At 39.7% G+C, this 19931-nt stretch overlaps 1 protein-coding gene across 6 annotated transcripts in view; it reads right to left on the reverse strand.

Moving 5' to 3' along the window:
- The window catches only part of ermp1 (endoplasmic reticulum metallopeptidase 1), a 53447-nt gene extending 36063 nt beyond the window's left edge, over positions 1–17384 (reverse strand). For 3 of the 6 annotated variants that reach the window (XR_015935944.1, XM_088629431.1, XM_088629432.1), the window contains exons 1-6: positions 17010–17384; positions 15330–15634; positions 14171–14298; positions 11989–12094; positions 10987–11133; positions 8697–8789 (exon numbers count right to left, since the gene is read on the reverse strand). Coding sequence is in view for 5 of the 6 variants with exons in the window: in XM_088629431.1 (XP_088485557.1) it covers positions 8697–8789; positions 10987–11133; positions 11989–12094; positions 14171–14298; positions 15330–15634; positions 17010–17311 (1081 nt within the window). In the remaining variant the exon portion in view is untranslated. The remainder of the gene's footprint in view (positions 1–8696; positions 8790–10986; positions 11134–11988; positions 12095–14170; positions 14299–15329; positions 15635–17009) is intronic. The other 3 variants (XM_088629430.1, XM_088629433.1, XM_088629429.1) reach the window with 2 other exon arrangements.
- Positions 17385–19931: the final 2547 nt, after the last annotated feature.

Genomic DNA, 19931 nt, shown 5'->3' on the forward strand with positions numbered 1-19931 from the left:
CTCTTTAGGAATTCCGACTCGAGCAAACAGTTGTACTAGCTCCCTAGCTATGTTTTCGGCGGTGGCAGCTCTCAACGGAATGGCTTCGGGGTACCTGGTAGCATAGTCTACTATTACTAGAATATATTGGTGACCCTTGGTGGTTCTGATCAGGGGCCCCACCAAATCCATCCCAATCCGTTCGAAGGGGGTTTCAATAATTGGGAGGGGAATCAAAGGGTTCCTATAATAAGGTTGTGGCGCACTTTTCTGACACTCGGGGCATTCCCGACAGTACTTCTCGATGGCCTTATAGATCCCTGGCCAAAAGAACCTAGAGAGGAGTCTCTCGGATGTCTTCTTTACCCCCAGGTGCCCACCCAGGAGGTGGCTATGGGCCAAGTTGAGGAGCTTCATCTGGTAAGGCCGGGGAATAAGGAGTTGTTCCACTTCTTCCTGTCCCTTCTGCTGCACTTGATAAAGGAGATTATTCTTTGTCATAAAATATGGGTAACTCACTGTGTTAGGATCAGTACACCACTCCCCATCAATTTTCCTGACATGTCCCCACGCATGTCTCAAGTTCCCATCTTCTAGTTGGGCCGTCCCAAACTTACCCCGACGTTCTGGGGGTTCCCAGTTCGGTAGTTCCATATTTCCAAACTCAACTCCAAGTTCAGTTCCGCTTTCTTGTGGGTCCGTCTCATTAGGGTCGTCGGCAGGGGCGTCACCACTGTCTTCAGGCCAGGGGATTGGTCTTGGCCTAGCTGATTGGATCGTGTTCCAAATCTGGAGGAAATGGGGACAGTCTCGTCCCAGTATGACAGGGTATGGCAACTGCTCAACCACTCCTACCGTTGAGTGGTAGGTCCCCTGTTCTGTAGAGATGCTCAATTCGACCGTCGGATAGTCTTTGGTGTCCCCGTGAATGCAAGTAATAGGTATTCCCTTTGTTCTTGGAATCTCTAGTCCTCCTGGAAGTATTGTAGGGGTCACCAGGGTCACCGCACTGCCAGAGTCCAATAAGGCCTCGATGGGTTCTCCCTCTATCTTGATGTTCGTAAGATGGGGATCCTCGCGGGTCGGGATCCCCGCTGTAAGGTAGTTGCATAGGGCTTCATCTCTGGGGTCTACCTGCATGGGTTCGGGCAGGCCAGGGCAATAGCTGGCTAAATGCCCTTCTTCCTGACAATTAAAACATCGCCGGGTTTCTTCCCATGGCCGGGCCCTTGAGTCAGACTTCCCCCAAAGGGTTTTTTTTAACTGTATAGGTTCCCGATAGTCACTATACTTTATTGGCCGGTACTTTATTTCGGTTTCCAGACTCTTGGGGCTTCTTCTCTCCTCCCTCCGAAAGTCCCCTTTTCTCTCCCTAATCAGGGCCTCTGTGGCATGGTGTCTGTCCACCCAGTCCACGGCTTGATCTAGGGTCTGGGGATCCCCTTCACTTACTTTTCTTTTCAGGTGCACAGGCAGACTCCTCACGAAATGATCCAACACCACCCTTTCTACCACCTGTCCTGGGTTTAATTCTTCTGGCTGGAGCCATTTCTTTGCCAGATGTACCAGGTCAAACATCTGAGACCTCGTAGGCTTGTTCATCTGGTAGCTCCAATTGTGGAACCGGACTGCTCGTATCGCCATGGTTACCCCTAGTCTTGCCAATATTTCATTTTTCAGAGTCTCATAATTCTCTGCATCTTCTTCTTTTAAATCATAATATGCCTTTTGGGCTTCTCCAATTAAATAAGGGGCTACTCTCCCAGCCCATTGCTCTTTGGGCCATGCATTTCGAGCTGCAGTTCTTTCAAAAGTGGTTAAATACGCTTCCACATCATCAAGCTCAGTCATCTTTTCTAGCGTAATTTGTTCTTCCTGAGCGGTGCCTCTCCCCGCTACTGGGGCCTGCCGGATTTCTTCCCTTATCCTGCACAACTCTGCGCATATTAATTTTTGCTCCTCTATAATTCGTTCGTTGGTTTCTTTTTGGATTTGGTTCGCCTCCAGTTGCGCTTCGTTAGCTTCTCGTTGTCCTTGCAATGCCTGGAATTGGGCGAGGGTGGCCTGGGACAACTGCTGTATTAATTCTTCCATAGCGTTTCTTCACACGCGCAAAGCGGAACCCGCACACACACACACAAAAAAAAAAAACTTGCTCTCTTCGATTCTCAAACCCGAGCGGGAGTTGCCCGCATCCTCCACCAATTGTGGTGTCTCCGGGGGAATAGTTTATGTAAACGAAGGTCGTACTTACACCACACTTTACTGTCCTCCGATCCGTGGCGTTTCTTCCAACAACTGTCTTCCTAATACAGTCCGTAATCCGTTCCCTTAGTCCTGATTCGTTCCGAGTTCCAAAAGTTCGTAATAAAGACAATCCGCGATGTATCCTAAACCAGTGTCCGTAATCCAAAATCATAAACCTTTCTCCTTGCAGTCGTTCGTTAGCCCGATCCTTAACATCCACTTCTTTCCACTCTTTTCCTCCAAAACGCATTCACCTTACCGGCTTCCGCCCTGTTCACTGCCTCCGGGCCACTTATATCCCGGTTCCTGATTCGTCTCAGCTGTGTCTCGTTGTCTCTTAAGGTAGACCCTTTCCATCTACTGGTCAGCTGATTCTTTTTGTCCGCCATCTCGCTAAGGTCCATCTCTAGCATTTTCAGCGTTTCGTTTCGGAAGTACCTGTTAGAGATGACCCTTCCCCGTGTCCTCTTACACTTGATAAACCTGTTTTTTAAATTGTTGTATCCGTTCAAATGTATGGGAATTCTGCCTCCACAAGCAGCACAGAGTCCTTTTCTTGTGAGACAGTCCCTTTTACGAATCTCTGAGGGACAGTGTTGCTACAGACATGCTCTTCAGAAGGCACTAATGCTAGTCTTGCAACAGTCCCTGAAAACAGGGCTCATGGTCTGGAGAACTAGTAAAGCAGTATCCATCCATAAAAAGGGTGAGAAAACTGAAACAAATAATTATAGACCACTGAGTCTGGCTTCTGCTACATGTAAGGTAATGGGAACCAATTTAAACCAGAGATTTAAAAAAGGTAGGTCTTGCCTATCCAGCTGGAGAATTTAAACTGAGAATTTGTTATTGGCATAGATAAGAAGGAATACTCAAATTAAGGTGATTTGTAAAGTACCGAAAGGATCTGTACTAGGACTACTGCTCTTCCTAATTTATAGCGATAATCTAGATTCCAGAATTATTAATAAATTAATCAAGTTAGCTAACTAAAATTCCAAATTAAAGAAGGAGTAGCATTCATTTTAGAAGCAGCAAGTGAAATTCAAAAGGATTTAGATAAAATTCAGAACAGGACAAACTCTTGGCACATGATGTTTAATGTAAACAAGTGCAGCCTATTGCATGTAGGTAGTTAAATCAAATTAAAAATACAAAATGGAAAATGCTGTCATTTGCATCTTCTAGACAATGTGGCGAAGCAATTAAAGAGGCAAACAAAATGCTGGTATACACAGTTAAAATTGTTGAATCTAAATCAAGGGAATGTTAAAATTGTTTGATGCACTAGTAAACCTCGTTAAGAATATTCTGTACAATGTTTGTCACAACATTATAGAAAATACATTTCTGCTCTGGAATTACTCTAGAGCAGAGCTACTACATACAGTATAAGCTCGACCTTCTGAACAAGAGGTCACAACGAGGAAACGACGAGGCTTGCAAGTAAAACCAGAAAAGATGCTGTTCTTTAACCACAGGGTTGTAGGTGTATGGAACATGCTAACCTGCTATGTTATTGAAGCCAACACCTGGTTGAAATCCTCAGATCAATTAAGATAAGGTAGGCTAAGATCACTTTATTGGCCATATACAATAGGGTCTAGAGAGGGGGCAGTGTAGGGGTCCCCATAGAGGTATGCTTTGCATTCCTAACAAGGAAAGTGTTTCGATGACTCTGCATTACTGCACTAGATCCCCACACTACTGTTTGACATTCACATCATGCCCAAGTAACCCTCTTGTGCAAACTGTAACACTGTAACTGTAAGGGCAGGAGGGGACAACAGTGCAGGTCCCATGAATGACACTGGAGTCATTCCAGTAGGGAAAATCATCTCAGCCTTGAAAGAGGCCAGTTCAGTGGGGACCTTGGAAGGCCACCATTGAAGATAAGATCACTTTATTGGCCATATACAATTATCTTGAATTAGAAATTTGTCTTTTCACATACCCCAGCTTGCTCTCCATGAGACACACAAACGGGGAGAGAAGCTTAGGGTCACAGCGCAGTGTCAGCCATTTATACGGCACCCCTGGAGCTGTTGGAGTTAAGGGTCTTGTTCAGGAGCCCACTGGAGTAGGAGTCCTCTGCCGGCCGCAGGATACGAACCGGCAACCTTTCGGCCACCAGCGCAGATCCTTAGCCACAGAGTCACCGCACCGGCCCATAATAAACTACTACCAGGATACTACCGGGCTTGATGAGCCGAAGGGCCTCTCATTTTGTAACTCTTGAATGTTCTGTCAAACATGATGGTGGAAAACTTACGTTACTGTAATACGGTACTGCTTTTCATCAGCAGGGACTATGAACCTTGTAAAGACTGATGAGACCATACTGTAGATGAAGCAAAGTAGTGGCAAATCTTAGGGGTAAAACTGCTTCTGACCTCAAACTGGGACACAATTCATAGGAAAATGATCTAAAGCACAATTCACTAAAGACCTAATTCACTTTCTTATTCTTAAGCCATTTCAGTGTATGTCCTCAAGAAGCCCTAATACCTGACTTTGAGAATCTGTGGAAATACTGTTAATCCAAGCAACTTGAGAGTTCAAGTCTGTCAAGAAGAAAGGGCAAAAACTGCTCCAAGCTGGTGTGCAAAGGAGAGATCTACCCAGAAAGACTTGTGACAAATGCTGCCAAAGGTGCTTATATAAAATACTGAGTTCACAGATCAGAATACTTATGCAATTAATATGTTTCATGTTTTTCTCTTTACCTTTTACTGTAACACTGTATCACTAACAGTTACAGATATTGTTACTTATGGTAAGTGACTATGGAAGACAATGGGTAATACCTAACTAGTGTTCTTCCACTTCCTAGATCTTCAAACCGAGGCATGTTTATTTAGTTGTGTTGGGTGTGAGACACAATGATCAAAAGAATCTTCTGGTTCGCCTTAGTTAATTAAGTTCTATGTAAATGATTCAGAGTGTCAAATGTGTGGGATAAAAAGGCAAAGAGACAGAGGGGAGAGGTCGGAACAGAACAAGAGAGAGGAGAAGAGAGTATACAAGAGGACACAGAAGATAAAGTGCGTGCCAGGCGAGAGATCCTCCTCCAGATAACCCATAAAGACAAGATTGGAGCGACGTATTTGACCCTTGCTAAGAGAGCTTGCTATTACGTGTTTTTTAGGTAACTCTTACTTCCAGGGTGAATAATCTCACTGTTAAAAATGGCTTCTACTGATTATTGGGTGCATTTTTAAAATATGGAGATTCTTATTCATTTGGTGGTATCTAGGTTTACACAGAGACAGATTTAACCTCAGGTTGAAATATATTTAGCTTAGAAGGCAGCTTTACCTTATTCTGTCCTTTGTACGCGTTATGGCGTTATTGGCAAAATCCTTTCAAACTATGTGATTATTTATTTTACTTATTGATTTATCCACTTTGTCAATTTCCTGATTTTCTCCATTTTTGTAACATTATTTACTCTTCAAAGTTCAAAGTAAGTTTGAGCATTCAAGTTTTTAATAAAATATGAATTAAAAAAATTGTGCATGCATCATTTTGTAATCTCACAAAATGTGACACCATAGAAAGGGTAAGAATATTTTGCTCTGCATCAGTACTCCCTTCTCAGATAAAAACCCTTAGCTGAGAAAACAAACATTCAGCTATAATATTAAGGACAGACACCAGAGGAGCTGAAAACGAGGCCTCCTGTAAAAAGACTGGTGTTGGCAGAACAAATGGACCCCAATGAAAACATGTTCAGCTTTTTATTGCATGTAGGAGGATGTCGTGAGCTAGAGGTAACATCTTCATAAAGTTAATATAGTTTATCCTTTAAAAACTTTAAAAAGAACAGAAGGACAAATCCTTACATCCCAGGATATGAATAAACATAAGAAAATAACGACCACGAATTTACCTAATGAGATTGAAAGTGTTCTTCTAGACTGTTCATGGCTTACATTTTTGCATAGTAGATAACTCCATATCAATAGCACATTCAGATCCAGTTGTGGTTACTATAAATAAGTTTCAAAACAGAGATAATTCCAGTTTTGCTGCAGTTAGAAGCTGGGAACACCAATAAGAAAAGAATACAAAGTCAATCACGCCTCTTAAACTTTAGGGATTACATACAATTTCTATATATCAAGTTTAGCCAAGACACCATGCTTTACCATTCATCGGCTTCAAACTTTCAGGATCTACCTGGACCTCAGCAGTTAAAAACTGCACAAACCTCCCCTGAGCTATTGTGCTCACATCATCAAAAATTCAGATTACTTTTAATCTTCTGAAATTCTCAAGGCAGAGTCCTTCATAGCTACAAAATACCAAACAAAGGACCTCTTTGAGGTTTCAACAAATAGACCATATTAATAATCTGGAATGTCAGACTATCCTGATGCAGTAAGAGCACACAACTGCCCTACACAGATAGTAATTAGCAGACCACTATCAGAGTCATAGTGATATATATTACTTTGTTACTCTGTTGTGAGCAGGTGAAACTGTATCCATCAGAGACTATGTAAAATAATGTTAAAAAAGACACATTCTTTAAAATGTATAGAAAATCTAAAACAGTAGGAGTAAAATCCCTGGTTTGTAACAAAGTGTTCAATGGCAACTGCATTTTCTGACCAATGTATTTTTCCCTTAAATGAGAAGTGATACAGATCTCAGAGAGCCTGAGGCCCCCTGGAAGCTCACTAGGACTTCACCATATTTCCATGCAGTGTAAAATGCTCAGGAATGTGGGTGATAATTATGCTCATATACTTTATGGTCACATATTAGGACTTCTCACTGAATACTGGTGTGACAGGCCTTTCTCTCCTCAGGTGGCTCATGAGGCCTGAGCACATGGAAAAAACTCAATGTTAAGAAAAATACTGTTTATTCAAGCAAAGTTCATCAGTATATACAAACAATCTCCACTAACAATCCAATACCAACTATCAACAGGAATCCCTGTATACTGTACCATCCATTCATTTTCTAACCTCTTTATCTAATTCAGGATCGCAGGGGTTGGCAAGCTAAGAGTGCAAGGCAGGATACGCCCTTCACAGGACGCCAGTCCACTCAAATACACACACACAGTCACACCAGGGCCAACTTTCCCAGAAGCCAAATAACCTTCCAGTCCGTCTTTGGACTGTGGGAAGAAACCCATGTGAACAAGGGGAGAAGATACACACTCAACACAGACAGCACCCCAGGTCTAGAACTAAAACCAAGGCTCCATATAATCTGTGGATGTTTTCAGTATTATGTGGTGCTACCAAGATGATGCAAAAAATAGCCCCTAATGGATCTTAATTTCGGAATCATTTGGCTTTAGGCATGGAAGGTTATTGAAGGAATTAAGTTAGTCTTTTGTGAATACAAATTAGCGGTTATTGAGAATATTATCAATGACCCGTAAGTTATTCAGTACTTACAAAGTATGCAAGCCAGTGTTTTCAGAAAGCTAAATTAAATAGTTCAATGTCATTCTATTAAATGCTTAATTCTAGGTTGCATGTCAATCTAACATACATGTATTTAAAAATATCTGTATCTTGAACTATGACCTTGATTGCCACACACTTAGCTCTCTTTAAAACAAATTAAGACAGTCAACAGTCACTGCATTTAGCATGCTACTGCTCTGGGTTAATATTTATTTCCATAAATTGTTGCATGTTCAGTATGATGTTCTTGTTTAATGCAACAATGTATTCGGATCACTCACATGAACTCCACTCATTTGCACTGCAAATTTATTTATCTAATTTTATCTCATGATTCAATCCGTTCCCACTTTAAAACATATTTATAATCACCAGTGGCTATAGACAGGAAGTGTCATCGCATATGTAACAAAACACAGTCCACATAAGCACAGTAATAACCATGTGCATGTAATCAACTAAAACCAAACAAGGCTTGCTGCACAAACAGGAATAGGCATATCAGATAAATTCATCAATTAAAGTAAGAGCAAAAAAACACTGAAAAGAGCAGAAAGATGCACACCATTTTGAGAAGGGACCTCAGAATGAAACGCCAAATGTGCTAGCTTGCTTTTCGAAGCATTTTCATTGAGAAGTATAAATTATTCCAAAGCATTATTTTTACAATGTAAATTAACTAAATTAACACATTAGGCTAACTTCATGGAATATAAGAGATTCTTAAGAGAGAAGACCTCCAACTCCATTATTTTTTTCTAGATGGATCAAAAGGAATAAAAGACTAATAATAACAGAAAGATAACTTCTGTATCATAGTTATTGTACATCTCAACAAGTAGGAAACAGCGATTCCATTCTATTTCAGCTAATGCTTATGAAATTATTCTTTTGAAACTGTCTTTTAAACACAAAAACCTTCATCCTCAACTTCATCCTCTTCCCCTGACACTTACTAAATAAACCCTCCTGAGAGAGTGTCAAGGTGCACAGGAGTGTGGTCCACAGAACAAGGGCTCATACTGTCACAGCAATTACCTGCTCGTTGTATGGAGTCAGTGAGAATCCTATCTGGCGTGTCATACTTTGTGTGGTAGATGAATCCACTTTCGATGAAGGCCAAATCAATTCCTGCAGAGAAAATCAACAACCATGTACTGAAATAGAAACAGCAAGGGCACAAACTGGTGTCTAATTGACATATACGTTAAGCAGAACAAGAATATACAACTTATATGCATATGTAGGAATCTGTAACCATGTAATACAACTACAAAGTTTTGGTTACATTACCAAAATCTAGCAATGTAATTTAAGCAGAATGATCCTGCTTTGAAGATATAGCAAACTTGTGATATTACACATATAAAACACACTTTGCTCATTTTAAGATTTTACAGTAATATGGCCCCTGCTGACTATTTTCACAAACTGCAGAAGTACTTAATGAAACAACTCTAAAAAGGACAGGGAAAAGATTATAGAATAATAAACACAAATGTGTAAAAAACAAAAGGAAATTATTATGGTTTAACTTCTTAATGAGCTGTATCCAGTGCACATAATATTTCAGCCTCTGTATAAAATATGATTTTATTCAAAGCTGCTTAAACTAGTTACAGTGCTGTGAAAAAGTATTTGCCCTATAATGCCCTGATTTCCTCTATAATTGCAGATTTGTGACATTGAATGTTTTCAGGTCTACAACCAAAATCTAATATTAGATAAAGGGAACCTGACTGAACAAATAACACATTAGTTTTAAGTATTTCATTTATTTAATGAAAAAAGTTATCAAACACCAACTGGCACAGTCTGAAAAAGTAATTGTAGTTAAATAAACCCAATTAAAGGGATAATTTAGAGTCAGCTGATTGAACAGCCAGGCTTGATTATAGCCAGCCCTGCTCAATATTAACCTCTCTTGTTTTGACCCTTACCATCAGAGTCAAGTTGCCAGCACAAAGATTCAACAAGCACATTATGCCATGATCAAAGGAAATTCCTGAAGGGATCAGAAAAAAAGTTGTTGATATCAATCAGTTTGGAAAGGGTTACAAAGCCATTTCCAAGGCCCTGGGACTCCACCGAACCACACTGAGGGCCATAATCTCCAAATGGAGATTACTTGGAACAGTAGTGAATTTGAGCTTTATGGGAGACTAGCAAGTTGGAAACCACTGCTAACCAAGAAGAACAGAACTGCTTGTCTCTCATTTGTCAAGAAGCACCTGGATGATCCCCAAACCTTTGGGAGAATGTTATATGGGTAGATGAGTCAAAAGTGGAACGTTTTGGACGACATGGGTCCCATTATATCTGGTGTAAAGAAAACACAGCAATTCACAGTAAGAACATCATACCAACAGTCAAACATGGTGGCGCTAGTGTGATGGTGTGGGGATGCTTTGCTGCCTCAGGACCTGAACGACTTGCCATAATTGAAGGACCCATGAATTCTGCTCTGTATCAGAAATTCTTAAGGAGAGTGTCTGGTCATCTGTCCGTGAGCTGAAGCTGAAGCATAGTTGGGTCATGCAGCAAGACAATGATCCAAAACACAAAAGCAAGTCCACATCAGAATGGCTGAAAAGAAGCTAAATTAAAGTTTTGGAGTGACCTAGTCAAAGTCCAGACGTAAACCCAATAGAGATGCTGTGGCAGGACCTGAAATGAACAGTTCATGCTCGAAAACCTACCAATGTTTCTGAATTAAAGCAGATATGCAAGGAAGAGTGAGCTAAAATTTCTCCACAGCGATGTGAAAGACTGATATTGAATTATAGGACATGTTTGGTTGCAGTCATTGAAGCTAAAGGTGGTGCAATCAGTTATTAAGTGTCAATTACTTTTTTCACAAAGGGGATATGGGTGTTGGATAACTTTATTAAATAAATGAAACAATCATAATGAAAAAAGTTGTTATTTGCTCACTCAGGTTCCCTAATTAATCAAATATTAAATTTTATCTAAAGACCTGAAAACATCCAGTGTGACAAATATGCAATAATAGAGGAAATCAGGAAGGGGGCAAATACCTTTTCACGACACTGTATATAAAGGGTTAGTATAAACTTTTAATCCATTAAATCTTCTCTAGACTCACAGAAGAAATTACTGATTGATTCTTAAATGTAGAATAAAGCAAGACATTTAGTATAATCTTGGTAATGTCTGGTCATGTGAAAAACACACGTTAGCTTCAAAGCAGACATATATCGCAAAACATTATGGATAACTTTGCGGAATTCAGCTGTTATGCTTCGTCTGTACAGGTGTGGTGGCAATCCCAAAAATGAATACCACTGCCTGGATCCCCTGGATTTACCTGGAATGTTTCCGAAATCCCTGTAGATGCGGAAGTCGGTATCTGAGGGGATTATGCCACTCTGAAAAACCTCCTGGCCGACCACAGAGGCGAAGGGGTGCTTAGCTGCGTGTACATAAGCCTGAACCAGCCAGGGGTTTTCCGGACCTGAGAAGGAAGTTAAATAAAACTGGTCATCAACTTGCAAAAAGGTTTTGCAGCTGAGACCAATTCTGCTTCCTGCCATGGGTACCTACCTAAAATATTTCCCTGCAGCTTCCTTTGATTTTTAAAACAATGATGAAGGACAGCACAGTATAACTATGCTTCTGCCATCCTGATAGTTAGCTGTAATTTGGCAAAAATGAAAATAAAAACTCTGACTCATCTGTCAAAATGAACATTTGATGGTAGCTTTTTGTTTGACAGAGCCTTCTTGCTTTTGCCTAAAGGGAAACCCAGTTTCATATTCCAGGCCTGTTACTAGCAGATAGCTGAAATGTTGATCTTGTTTCATTTCAGAAAATGGCAGGAAATGGTACAAGCCATCCATCACAAGCCACAAGTCACTTGAAAGCAGCAGAAGACAGAATATCAGTGTCAAGGATATCGTGAAACAGACAATTTAAAAGAGCCAATCAGTTAGAACATGTTCCATATAGAGAGCCAGTCAGAAAGTGAACCCACAGTCCTGGAGCTGCAATAATAGCACTAACCTCTGCATCACCATCTTAGTCCATAATTACTTTGTCAAAACTGTTCAAAACTGAAAGCAAAAGACACTTACCCTTTTCCACCATTTTAAGGACACTAATTACAGTTAATGGTAGTAAATACCAATGTTATATACTATATTACTGATTGATATACATTGTTGGCACTCACACAAAACTTTCACACCATCAGGGGCAACTTTTTCATTCAGCTGCAGTTAAGATCTTTCATATATCAACTATACTTCACTTCAGTATACTCAGTAGAACACGGCCTCTTCTGTCTGACACACAGAGAGATAAAGCACACCTGTCTGAAACACAATCTCTTTGCCACCGACTCCAGCTGCCTCCAGGTTGATGAAGGCACGGATGAGCTTTGCCCATGGGTGTTGTGTGATGAACCCATGACTAGCCTGACAAAAGTAAAAGAAAAAAAACAGAAAAATGATTAAAGGTCCCCAAGGTTCAATGACAAGTACTAAATCTCCTCATTAGTGAGAGAGCTGCATGGGCTCAGGTGATCAGGTGGCTTAACCAGTTGAATGTCAAGCCCGGTGAAAAATCAAAATAGAAAAATGTAGGAAAGAATCAATGTGCCCCATTTATCAAGAGAAAAATGCCTTCATGCCACTGGTATGTGAGAGAGTCCACTCATGTAGTGGGAAATCAAGGTTTCGGACAGACCACCCTGGTGGATGACAGTGAATGTGATGCAGGGATGCCCTGCTCATCCAAAATTAACCCTATTGAGCTTTTGTTGGATGAGCTGTGATGACTTGTGGCATTTAAAGCTCAGAAACCAGTGACCTGGTACATGTCTGTCCAGATTCTATGAGAGTAATGGGAATTCCAAGAACATAGCATCTGCAAACCGGTGCAAATCATTGGGCACAGATCCCTGCGACTTTCACAGCGGGCCTCCTTTTGATCTTAAAACAACAATTGTTAATCAGCACAGTGAATTAACTTTTGATCTGCAGTGTACCAGTGCTACATTTCAGGGGTGGATGTATTATATTGGGTTCCTTCTTACAGTGTATGTAATAAGATTGCAAAGTGCTACACAAGTCAGGGTAGTGGGAATCAGAAATAAGCTCTCAGGCCAAACATGTTGTCAAGGCAGATGTGTCAGCTTCATTCAAGACACAGCTGGATAACATCCCAAGATCAATTAGCTATTATACACCACACGAGATACATGGGCTAAATGGTCTTCTCTACATCTAAATGATTTATCATTTATCTTTATTAATTTGTTGCAGTTATAAGGGACAATAAGTCCTTTGATTCACAGTATACAGAAAACATATTACTGAAATATTTGTTAGCATTTTATTGAGCACGTTACCTTACTCAATAAATATCATTAAGTGCAGCAATTTAAAATAGCTGATGGTGTTCTCATTCCTTACAATGCATTAGGACAGACGCTCATTTCAATCAGTACACTAACTATATAGTTCATGTGGGTAGCTGTGTCAGCATGCGTAGGCTGCAAAGGAACAACTAAAGGTTTATTCCATGCTGAAAAGAAAAGAGACATAATGTTTATGCTGTGGAGCCTTCTTCAGTTGACAAGACATGTGAACACCTGAAACATTGTGTCTCTTTTCTTCTCAGCATGGAATAAAGCTTTACTTGATCCTTTACTACCCATATAGTCTCCTTTGCTGTGACCATGCAGACCTATGCTTTGTCAACATACAGGCAAATCCATTTTCTAAAATCTGAACTCAATGGACAATAAGATTGTGAGAAATAAAATGTGAAGGATTCTTTCCCCCACTGATTAAAACATTCCACATTTTTTTTTGTTCAAGCTGTTTTGTTGGTAACTGTGGGATCAGATGTAATGCACAATGCCTTGAATACATACAGTACACATTCCCATGTTACACCAATAGAGAACAAATTGGCAACTGTTATATATGGAAAACCAACAATTCACAAATGCTGTCTAAATTCATATTGCTGTCCAGTTTTTGCTTCATTCCTGAATGTATGTTTATGCGCCGGGGGGAACCAAGCCAACCTTGGTCCGGAAGAGCCACATTTAGGGGTCATCCTCAAATTATCAATTTCTAAACAACTCGAACACTTTTTTTTTATCACTTAAGCAGATGATTTTTACAATTAACTTATTTACATATTACTGTAAATGAAAAACAATTTTACCAACCCTCAGGTCTTAATTGAATGAAGTAATTTACTAAATTAATCAAAATTCACATTTTTTACTAATTTAAACTTTAAGCAAGAGCTACTGGATTGTGGCTCGTTGCTCTACACTGTGCAATAAAGTCCTTCTCAAAAAAAGGTTTCAGAACTTAGGTTTAACAATGCAGTGGAATTAAATATAAGTTCAGTCACATATTTATCACTAATGTCGACAAGAGAATAATTGTAATCGAAACCAAGGAATAGTATACAGCAACATCTGTATTCCATTCTCAACGTGTGGTACATGTTTTTCTTCAAATACGCCCCACCTGAAGCACATTCTCTTCAGCTCCATTAAAAAGGAAAATCACAGCATGTTGCAGAGGAGTGGATAAACTGGAGAGTGACTGAAGTACTTCCAGCATCACAGCGCAGCTGACAGCATCATCACTTGCTCCTGGAGTCAGCAGACAAGGAAAACCAACTGAGTGTCAGCAGAATTGTGCCTCTTGCCAGCAATTTATGCCAGATTGCATGACTGCAGAGGTATCACGTTTATTAAATGATTTACATCAGGCAGGCATATAAAAACTTTATACACAGACATTTTACACTCCATCCTGGGCCAGAAATCTGTTACTCTCAACTTATCTCCTACTGTAAATTGTGCAACTGAAAATGGCTATATTCAACAAACATTGTCATGAAGAGGGCTATAAGAAATGCTGACGCAGTGCATGGAAACAGTATCAATTCCCCTAACTGTTCATTAGGTGCCTAAGACCTTTCAATATCTGGTGCATGTATTATATCACAATTAACTACTGACAGTGACAGAATGAAACCAAAAAACATCTGACCAACTATAGGAGTTGTGCACCCCTGCTTTATAGAAGATCCTGAGAGAGTGGCCCATTTTGAAAATGCAAAAAGAACATGAAAGGCACCCCTTATAATTAAGGGTTCCCACAGATTAGAGATGCCAAATCAAGTCAAAGAATAAAGGTCAAGTACTAATATTCATAATGGTACAATCCCAACTGCAATAAGGAAAATAAGAATAACACTTTCATCCTACTTGGGCCCCACAGCTGGAGTCTGGCTTGATCATAGAAGGCTTCAACACTTGATAACACAGCAGCATTACCAGTCTAAAACTGCAGTCCAAGTGCCTCAACCTAAAACCTGCATCAAATCCTAACCCTACCTTTGGATTTAAACTTATATCTCAATATTAGTACTAACTAGAGGTAGATTTAGGATTAAACCTAAGCTCTGATCATTCCTTTATTCTCCATTAGGAAAACATTTCTTACTTTATGCTTTGCTCCTTGGGTTTGGAAAAGTTCTTTCTAAAGAAAAGTTATTATTATTGTTATTTTTATGATTACATGACAATACAAAACTTCAGAATGAGATTTGGAACTAATGAAAGGTTTATAAATGTCAGACTTTCAGATTTTAATCAAATAAGAGCTGAGGGGCTACCTGGGCTGTTGGCCACTGAATCAAAGTGGCAGTTGGCCAGCATGGCATGTTTGGCCCCTTGTTTTGGTTCCAGCTTGACTGCAACGTTGGTGACCTTGTCATAGTAACTGGTGAAGCCGCCCAAAAAATCAATACTGAAGGAGCCCGTTGGTCTCTGGATATCTACTGAGATGGAGTGTGGTCCTGAAGCACTCTCTGCTTTTATTTTTTCGATTTGACTCAAGAGATAGTTTACTGTCAAGACTTCATTCTCCGGACTTCCAACAGGTCTGGGCCCAACACTGGTAATATGTTCAAGATGCTTCCTGCAACACACCATTAGCAGTGCTCACGAGAAGATAAAGACACAGCAGTAGTAAAACAGAAAAACAACTTTGTAGGTTGAAGTAGTTCAGGTGGGCAGCTGTGGCAGCATGCATAGGCTGCAAAGGAACAAGTAATAGGTTTACTCCATGCTGAAAGGAGAAATGAAGAAAGAAAACACAACGTTTCAGCCGTGAAGCCTTCTGTGTGAGAAAGAGCGCAGTAAGCAAAGGTAATGTAGCAGGAGAACAAAAGCTGGGAGAGAGGAGGAGCAAGGGGCGGAAGCAGGGGACAGACAGGGTGGCCAATCAGGAAGTGTGAAGTCAGGATAGGTGAAGAGAGGTGTGAAATGAAACCTACAGGTAAACCTAAAGTAACCTTAAGGTTAATTTAAATCTAAACCTAAACCTAAAGAACCACCATGTAAAATAAGTTACTATTAATTTCATCTTCTTCATTTTAAAGGACTCAATTCAAAACTATTAAAGGACTGATTTTCAAGGTATTCTAACATTACCATTCAGTCTTGTATAATTTTTAAAGTGTCTTGGTTAGATGACGATTTGCTTGATACGAAAAGGAATCTAGTGCTCGGAATTTCTTGCTGTACTCACAATCTGTATGTGTATACTCCTAATGGATCTGCCTTTATGTAAAAACATATTTACTGTTTTTGAATCTTATACATTTTAATACACAGAAATACGATCAAACAAACTTTAGAAATATGTTAAATGTAAGTAAATTCCATATATGACACTGTACAACAGAAATTACAGTCAAATACAGTATATGCCAATTACTGAAAATGATGGTTCTGAAAAAGAAATGAATAAATAAGAATTGTTTATAAATTAACATTTTCGTAATGTAACTTTTTTTCATTTTATGAAGTTCTCTTAATACCGTGCTGTATCCGCAAAGGAGACACTAAGCGAAATCAGTAATCGAGAATTTCATTCAGTCTTGATTTGGTAAAGTTATACAACAAAGCCCAAGAACTGTGTAAGAAAACAGAATACTATAGCTACCTATCCTATCGGTTTGCCCTTGACAAATAGGATCTAACGCAGGTTGGTGTATAAAAAAGTCCGAACTGTTTAGCTGCCATCTGGAGACACATTCTGCCAAACTTCAAAAACAAAAAGCTAATATACAGTACCCGAGTGCTGCGTGTAGGGCTTGTTTGTTTGGAATATTTATGTTACAGTCACATTAAGCTGTATTAACCCAATATATTCAGATTTGATATAAGGCAGATTTCATTCATCTTAAACCCATGGGCGTATTTAAGTAACGTGACGTAAGAGGTGTAGGTAATGCTAATATTATTAAATACTTAAATGCCAATACCATAATACAGATTTCTGTACGTACCTTGCCCTTATCGCATTGAACTCGTCGGTGGATGTTCGGATGACAAGCTGCTGTAATGATAAATGAACTAGTCCCCATAACACTAAAAGGAATATAGCAGCTAGACCAACTCCGATTCCTTCTTCCAGCAAACACAAACCAAACTCAAGCTTCTTTTTATCTTCCCCAGAGTCATTGTTCTCATTCAGTTCCCATGTATCTGTAGCCGGTTCCGATATATTATTGCATGTACGATACCCTTTTATTCTCCTTACAGTGGTGTCCCTCTCCATTTTTACTGCGGGCAAGTCGGCGAGCGTCATTTGGGCAAAATACAAACGGATACGACACAGGGACAAACTATCTAATGAAAACTGTCCGTCAACAGTTAGGCAACCTGGAAATACGTTGATTATGCTTTCAGGCAAAACCCATAATCTATTATCGAAAGAGCTGCTGCAAACCGTGTGGTGGTCAGGTGTTGCTTACAAAACATTTCTGTATGTGAGATTTTTCTCATTCGTGCTTTTTTCTGAAATTCTGTAAGAGTACGTGTGCAATGTCGGTTTTTGACCTAAAAAAATACTGTCTTCCAAGTTGAAGATACTGTATTCCAGATTAAATGGATAGCATCTGAAAATGGCATCTGAACTAGGTGATTTAAATTTACTTTGGGAAAATGTAATACATTTAATACTGTTAACAAAAATTGTTTTTTTAAATGCACTTTTGAGGTTAATCATAGAAAGCAAACATGGCGAGAAAATATTCTTTTTTTTAATTGGAACTTCCGTATTACACAAAGCATACAGATAACTCCGTATTGCGTTCAGGTAACTGTAGGTACTTTGTTTATTACAAATTCTGTAAAGTGTAACCCCAAACCTACAGATAAACAGGCATTGTGCTAAGTAGGGGTCAATAACAGATAAATTCAATTCTGCTTACTATCACCATATTGCACATTAAAATGATATTATTATGGTTTCACTATTTTGGTGAAAAGCCATTTTGGTTTAGATAGTAATATAATGGTGTTTAACTTGGATAAAGGGCTTTAGGAGCGATGCTGTTAATGTATTCAATGATAGTGATTAAGGCCAAAGATAGTGTCCAATGGGTGGTAGGAGCATCAACTGCTCAGAGGAATACTGAGCCAGTCAATACCAGTCAATACCTATGCACAGCAGTGAAGACAAATTACAAATTGCACAAAGTGTGCAGCTGAACAAATCTGTCAGTTTAACAGTGCCCCATGCCCCTCTCCCAGCAGAGCTTAGTCTTTTAGCCATAAGAAAAGCTGCAATCAAGGGGCCATTCAGCACATCTAGTTCATTTGATCTCATCAAGCAGTTTCTTGAAAGATGTCGGGGTATAGGCTTCAACAAAAAGGATTCAGCAACAAGGACAGTTCTGTACTGTCACAACCCATTTGGTAAAGGAGAGCCTCCTGTATATGGTTTTAAATGTACTATCAGTTTTTACTTGTGTCCTCGGGTTCATGTTCTACTCTTCGTTCTGAGGACATTCACTGTGTTGACTTTGTCAGTGCCTTTGAAGATTTTAAATACTTGCATCAGATCCCCTCGAAAACTTCTCTATTCAAGACTTCACTTCCTTCGGTCTGTCAGTGTAGGACATTCCTTTAAGGTCCTGTATCTATTGGATTCTGTTTGCTCTTCTCTGGACTCATTCCAGTGTATCCTTTCTATGATGAGGTTACCACATTTGTACACAATATTCTAAATAAGGCCTCACTAGTGTTTTATACAATCTTAATATAACATCCCTAGATATAAATTCTGCACTTTTAACTATACACCATAACATTTTGTTTTCCTTTTTAATTAGTTTGTGATATAACTTTGTGATGTAATCCCTGATCATGAGCACAAACTATTTCCTTTAATGCAATACTCAGAAAAGACTCCACACATCCACCTTGATGTGTTCCATCGTGAAGGACTGCAGTAAGGCAGCCATGGGTTTTTCATGGCTATGAAATTGGTACACTGATTACTCTTCAGATGCCAGGATCTGTAGCATCATTGTTAGCCTGCAAAAGAGAAAACCTCGAGGACACAAACACCACATGCTGTCACCACTCCTCCAGGATGGCACTATTTGGGAAAAATTATTGATGCGGAAAATGCGTCATATTTAGAGACGTGTATTTAGGAGTGGAAACAGGAGATACAAACAAAACTAGAAAATGTCAAAGAAATGTGTGTCAATATTCAGTAGATTGATATTTTATATTTCAGGCCCAGTGAGGTAAATTAACTGTGACATCAAAGGGGGAAATGTTTTAATATGATAGTAGTGCTGCAGCAACGTCCTCACTCACATCCCTCACTGACATCATCGTGAGTCTACAGGCACTCAAAAATCATCACCATTTTGTCAGGAGCTGAAAGAGTCACGGTTTACTAAATGCCACCCATGGCAGTACTGAGCCAGTTGTGTGCTGCCACTTAAAGAATCTCAGTCACACTTGACTAAGTGACATGACCCAGGCTTGAATTTGAGATGTCTGGATCATACACCTCAGGGTACAATCAGGGCAAGTACCTGGTTGTCTCGGGAGTCCCATTCTCAATCTAGATTAGTGACTGAGATTAAAAACTAGGAGCCTTACAAACAAGTGACATACCAAAAGGTATCAGAAAATTATGCTCTTTGGATTGGATGCCATTCAGCACTACTTACAAAAGAAAAGTACAGAGATTTGTATGCTGCTATCTTCACAGGTATCATATCTACCAAACTGTAGCAATCCAGTAGCACAAGAATAACCAGGGAATTTCACAAGGCTTTATTTTTCAGAGGATGTTTATCACTTAACATCACACTACAAAGGCCGGCCTAAGCGGTAGCAGCGTCAGACTCAGGCAGGGCCAGACAAGTGAAGAGTCAGCCACAGCAGGTTCCAAAATACAGATT

This window comes from Lepisosteus platostomus, chromosome 4 (genome assembly GCF_059453375.1).
Source record: "Lepisosteus platostomus isolate fLepPlt1 chromosome 4, fLepPlt1.hap1, whole genome shotgun sequence".
NCBI classification, from domain to species: domain Eukaryota; kingdom Metazoa; phylum Chordata; class Actinopteri; order Semionotiformes; family Lepisosteidae; genus Lepisosteus; species Lepisosteus platostomus.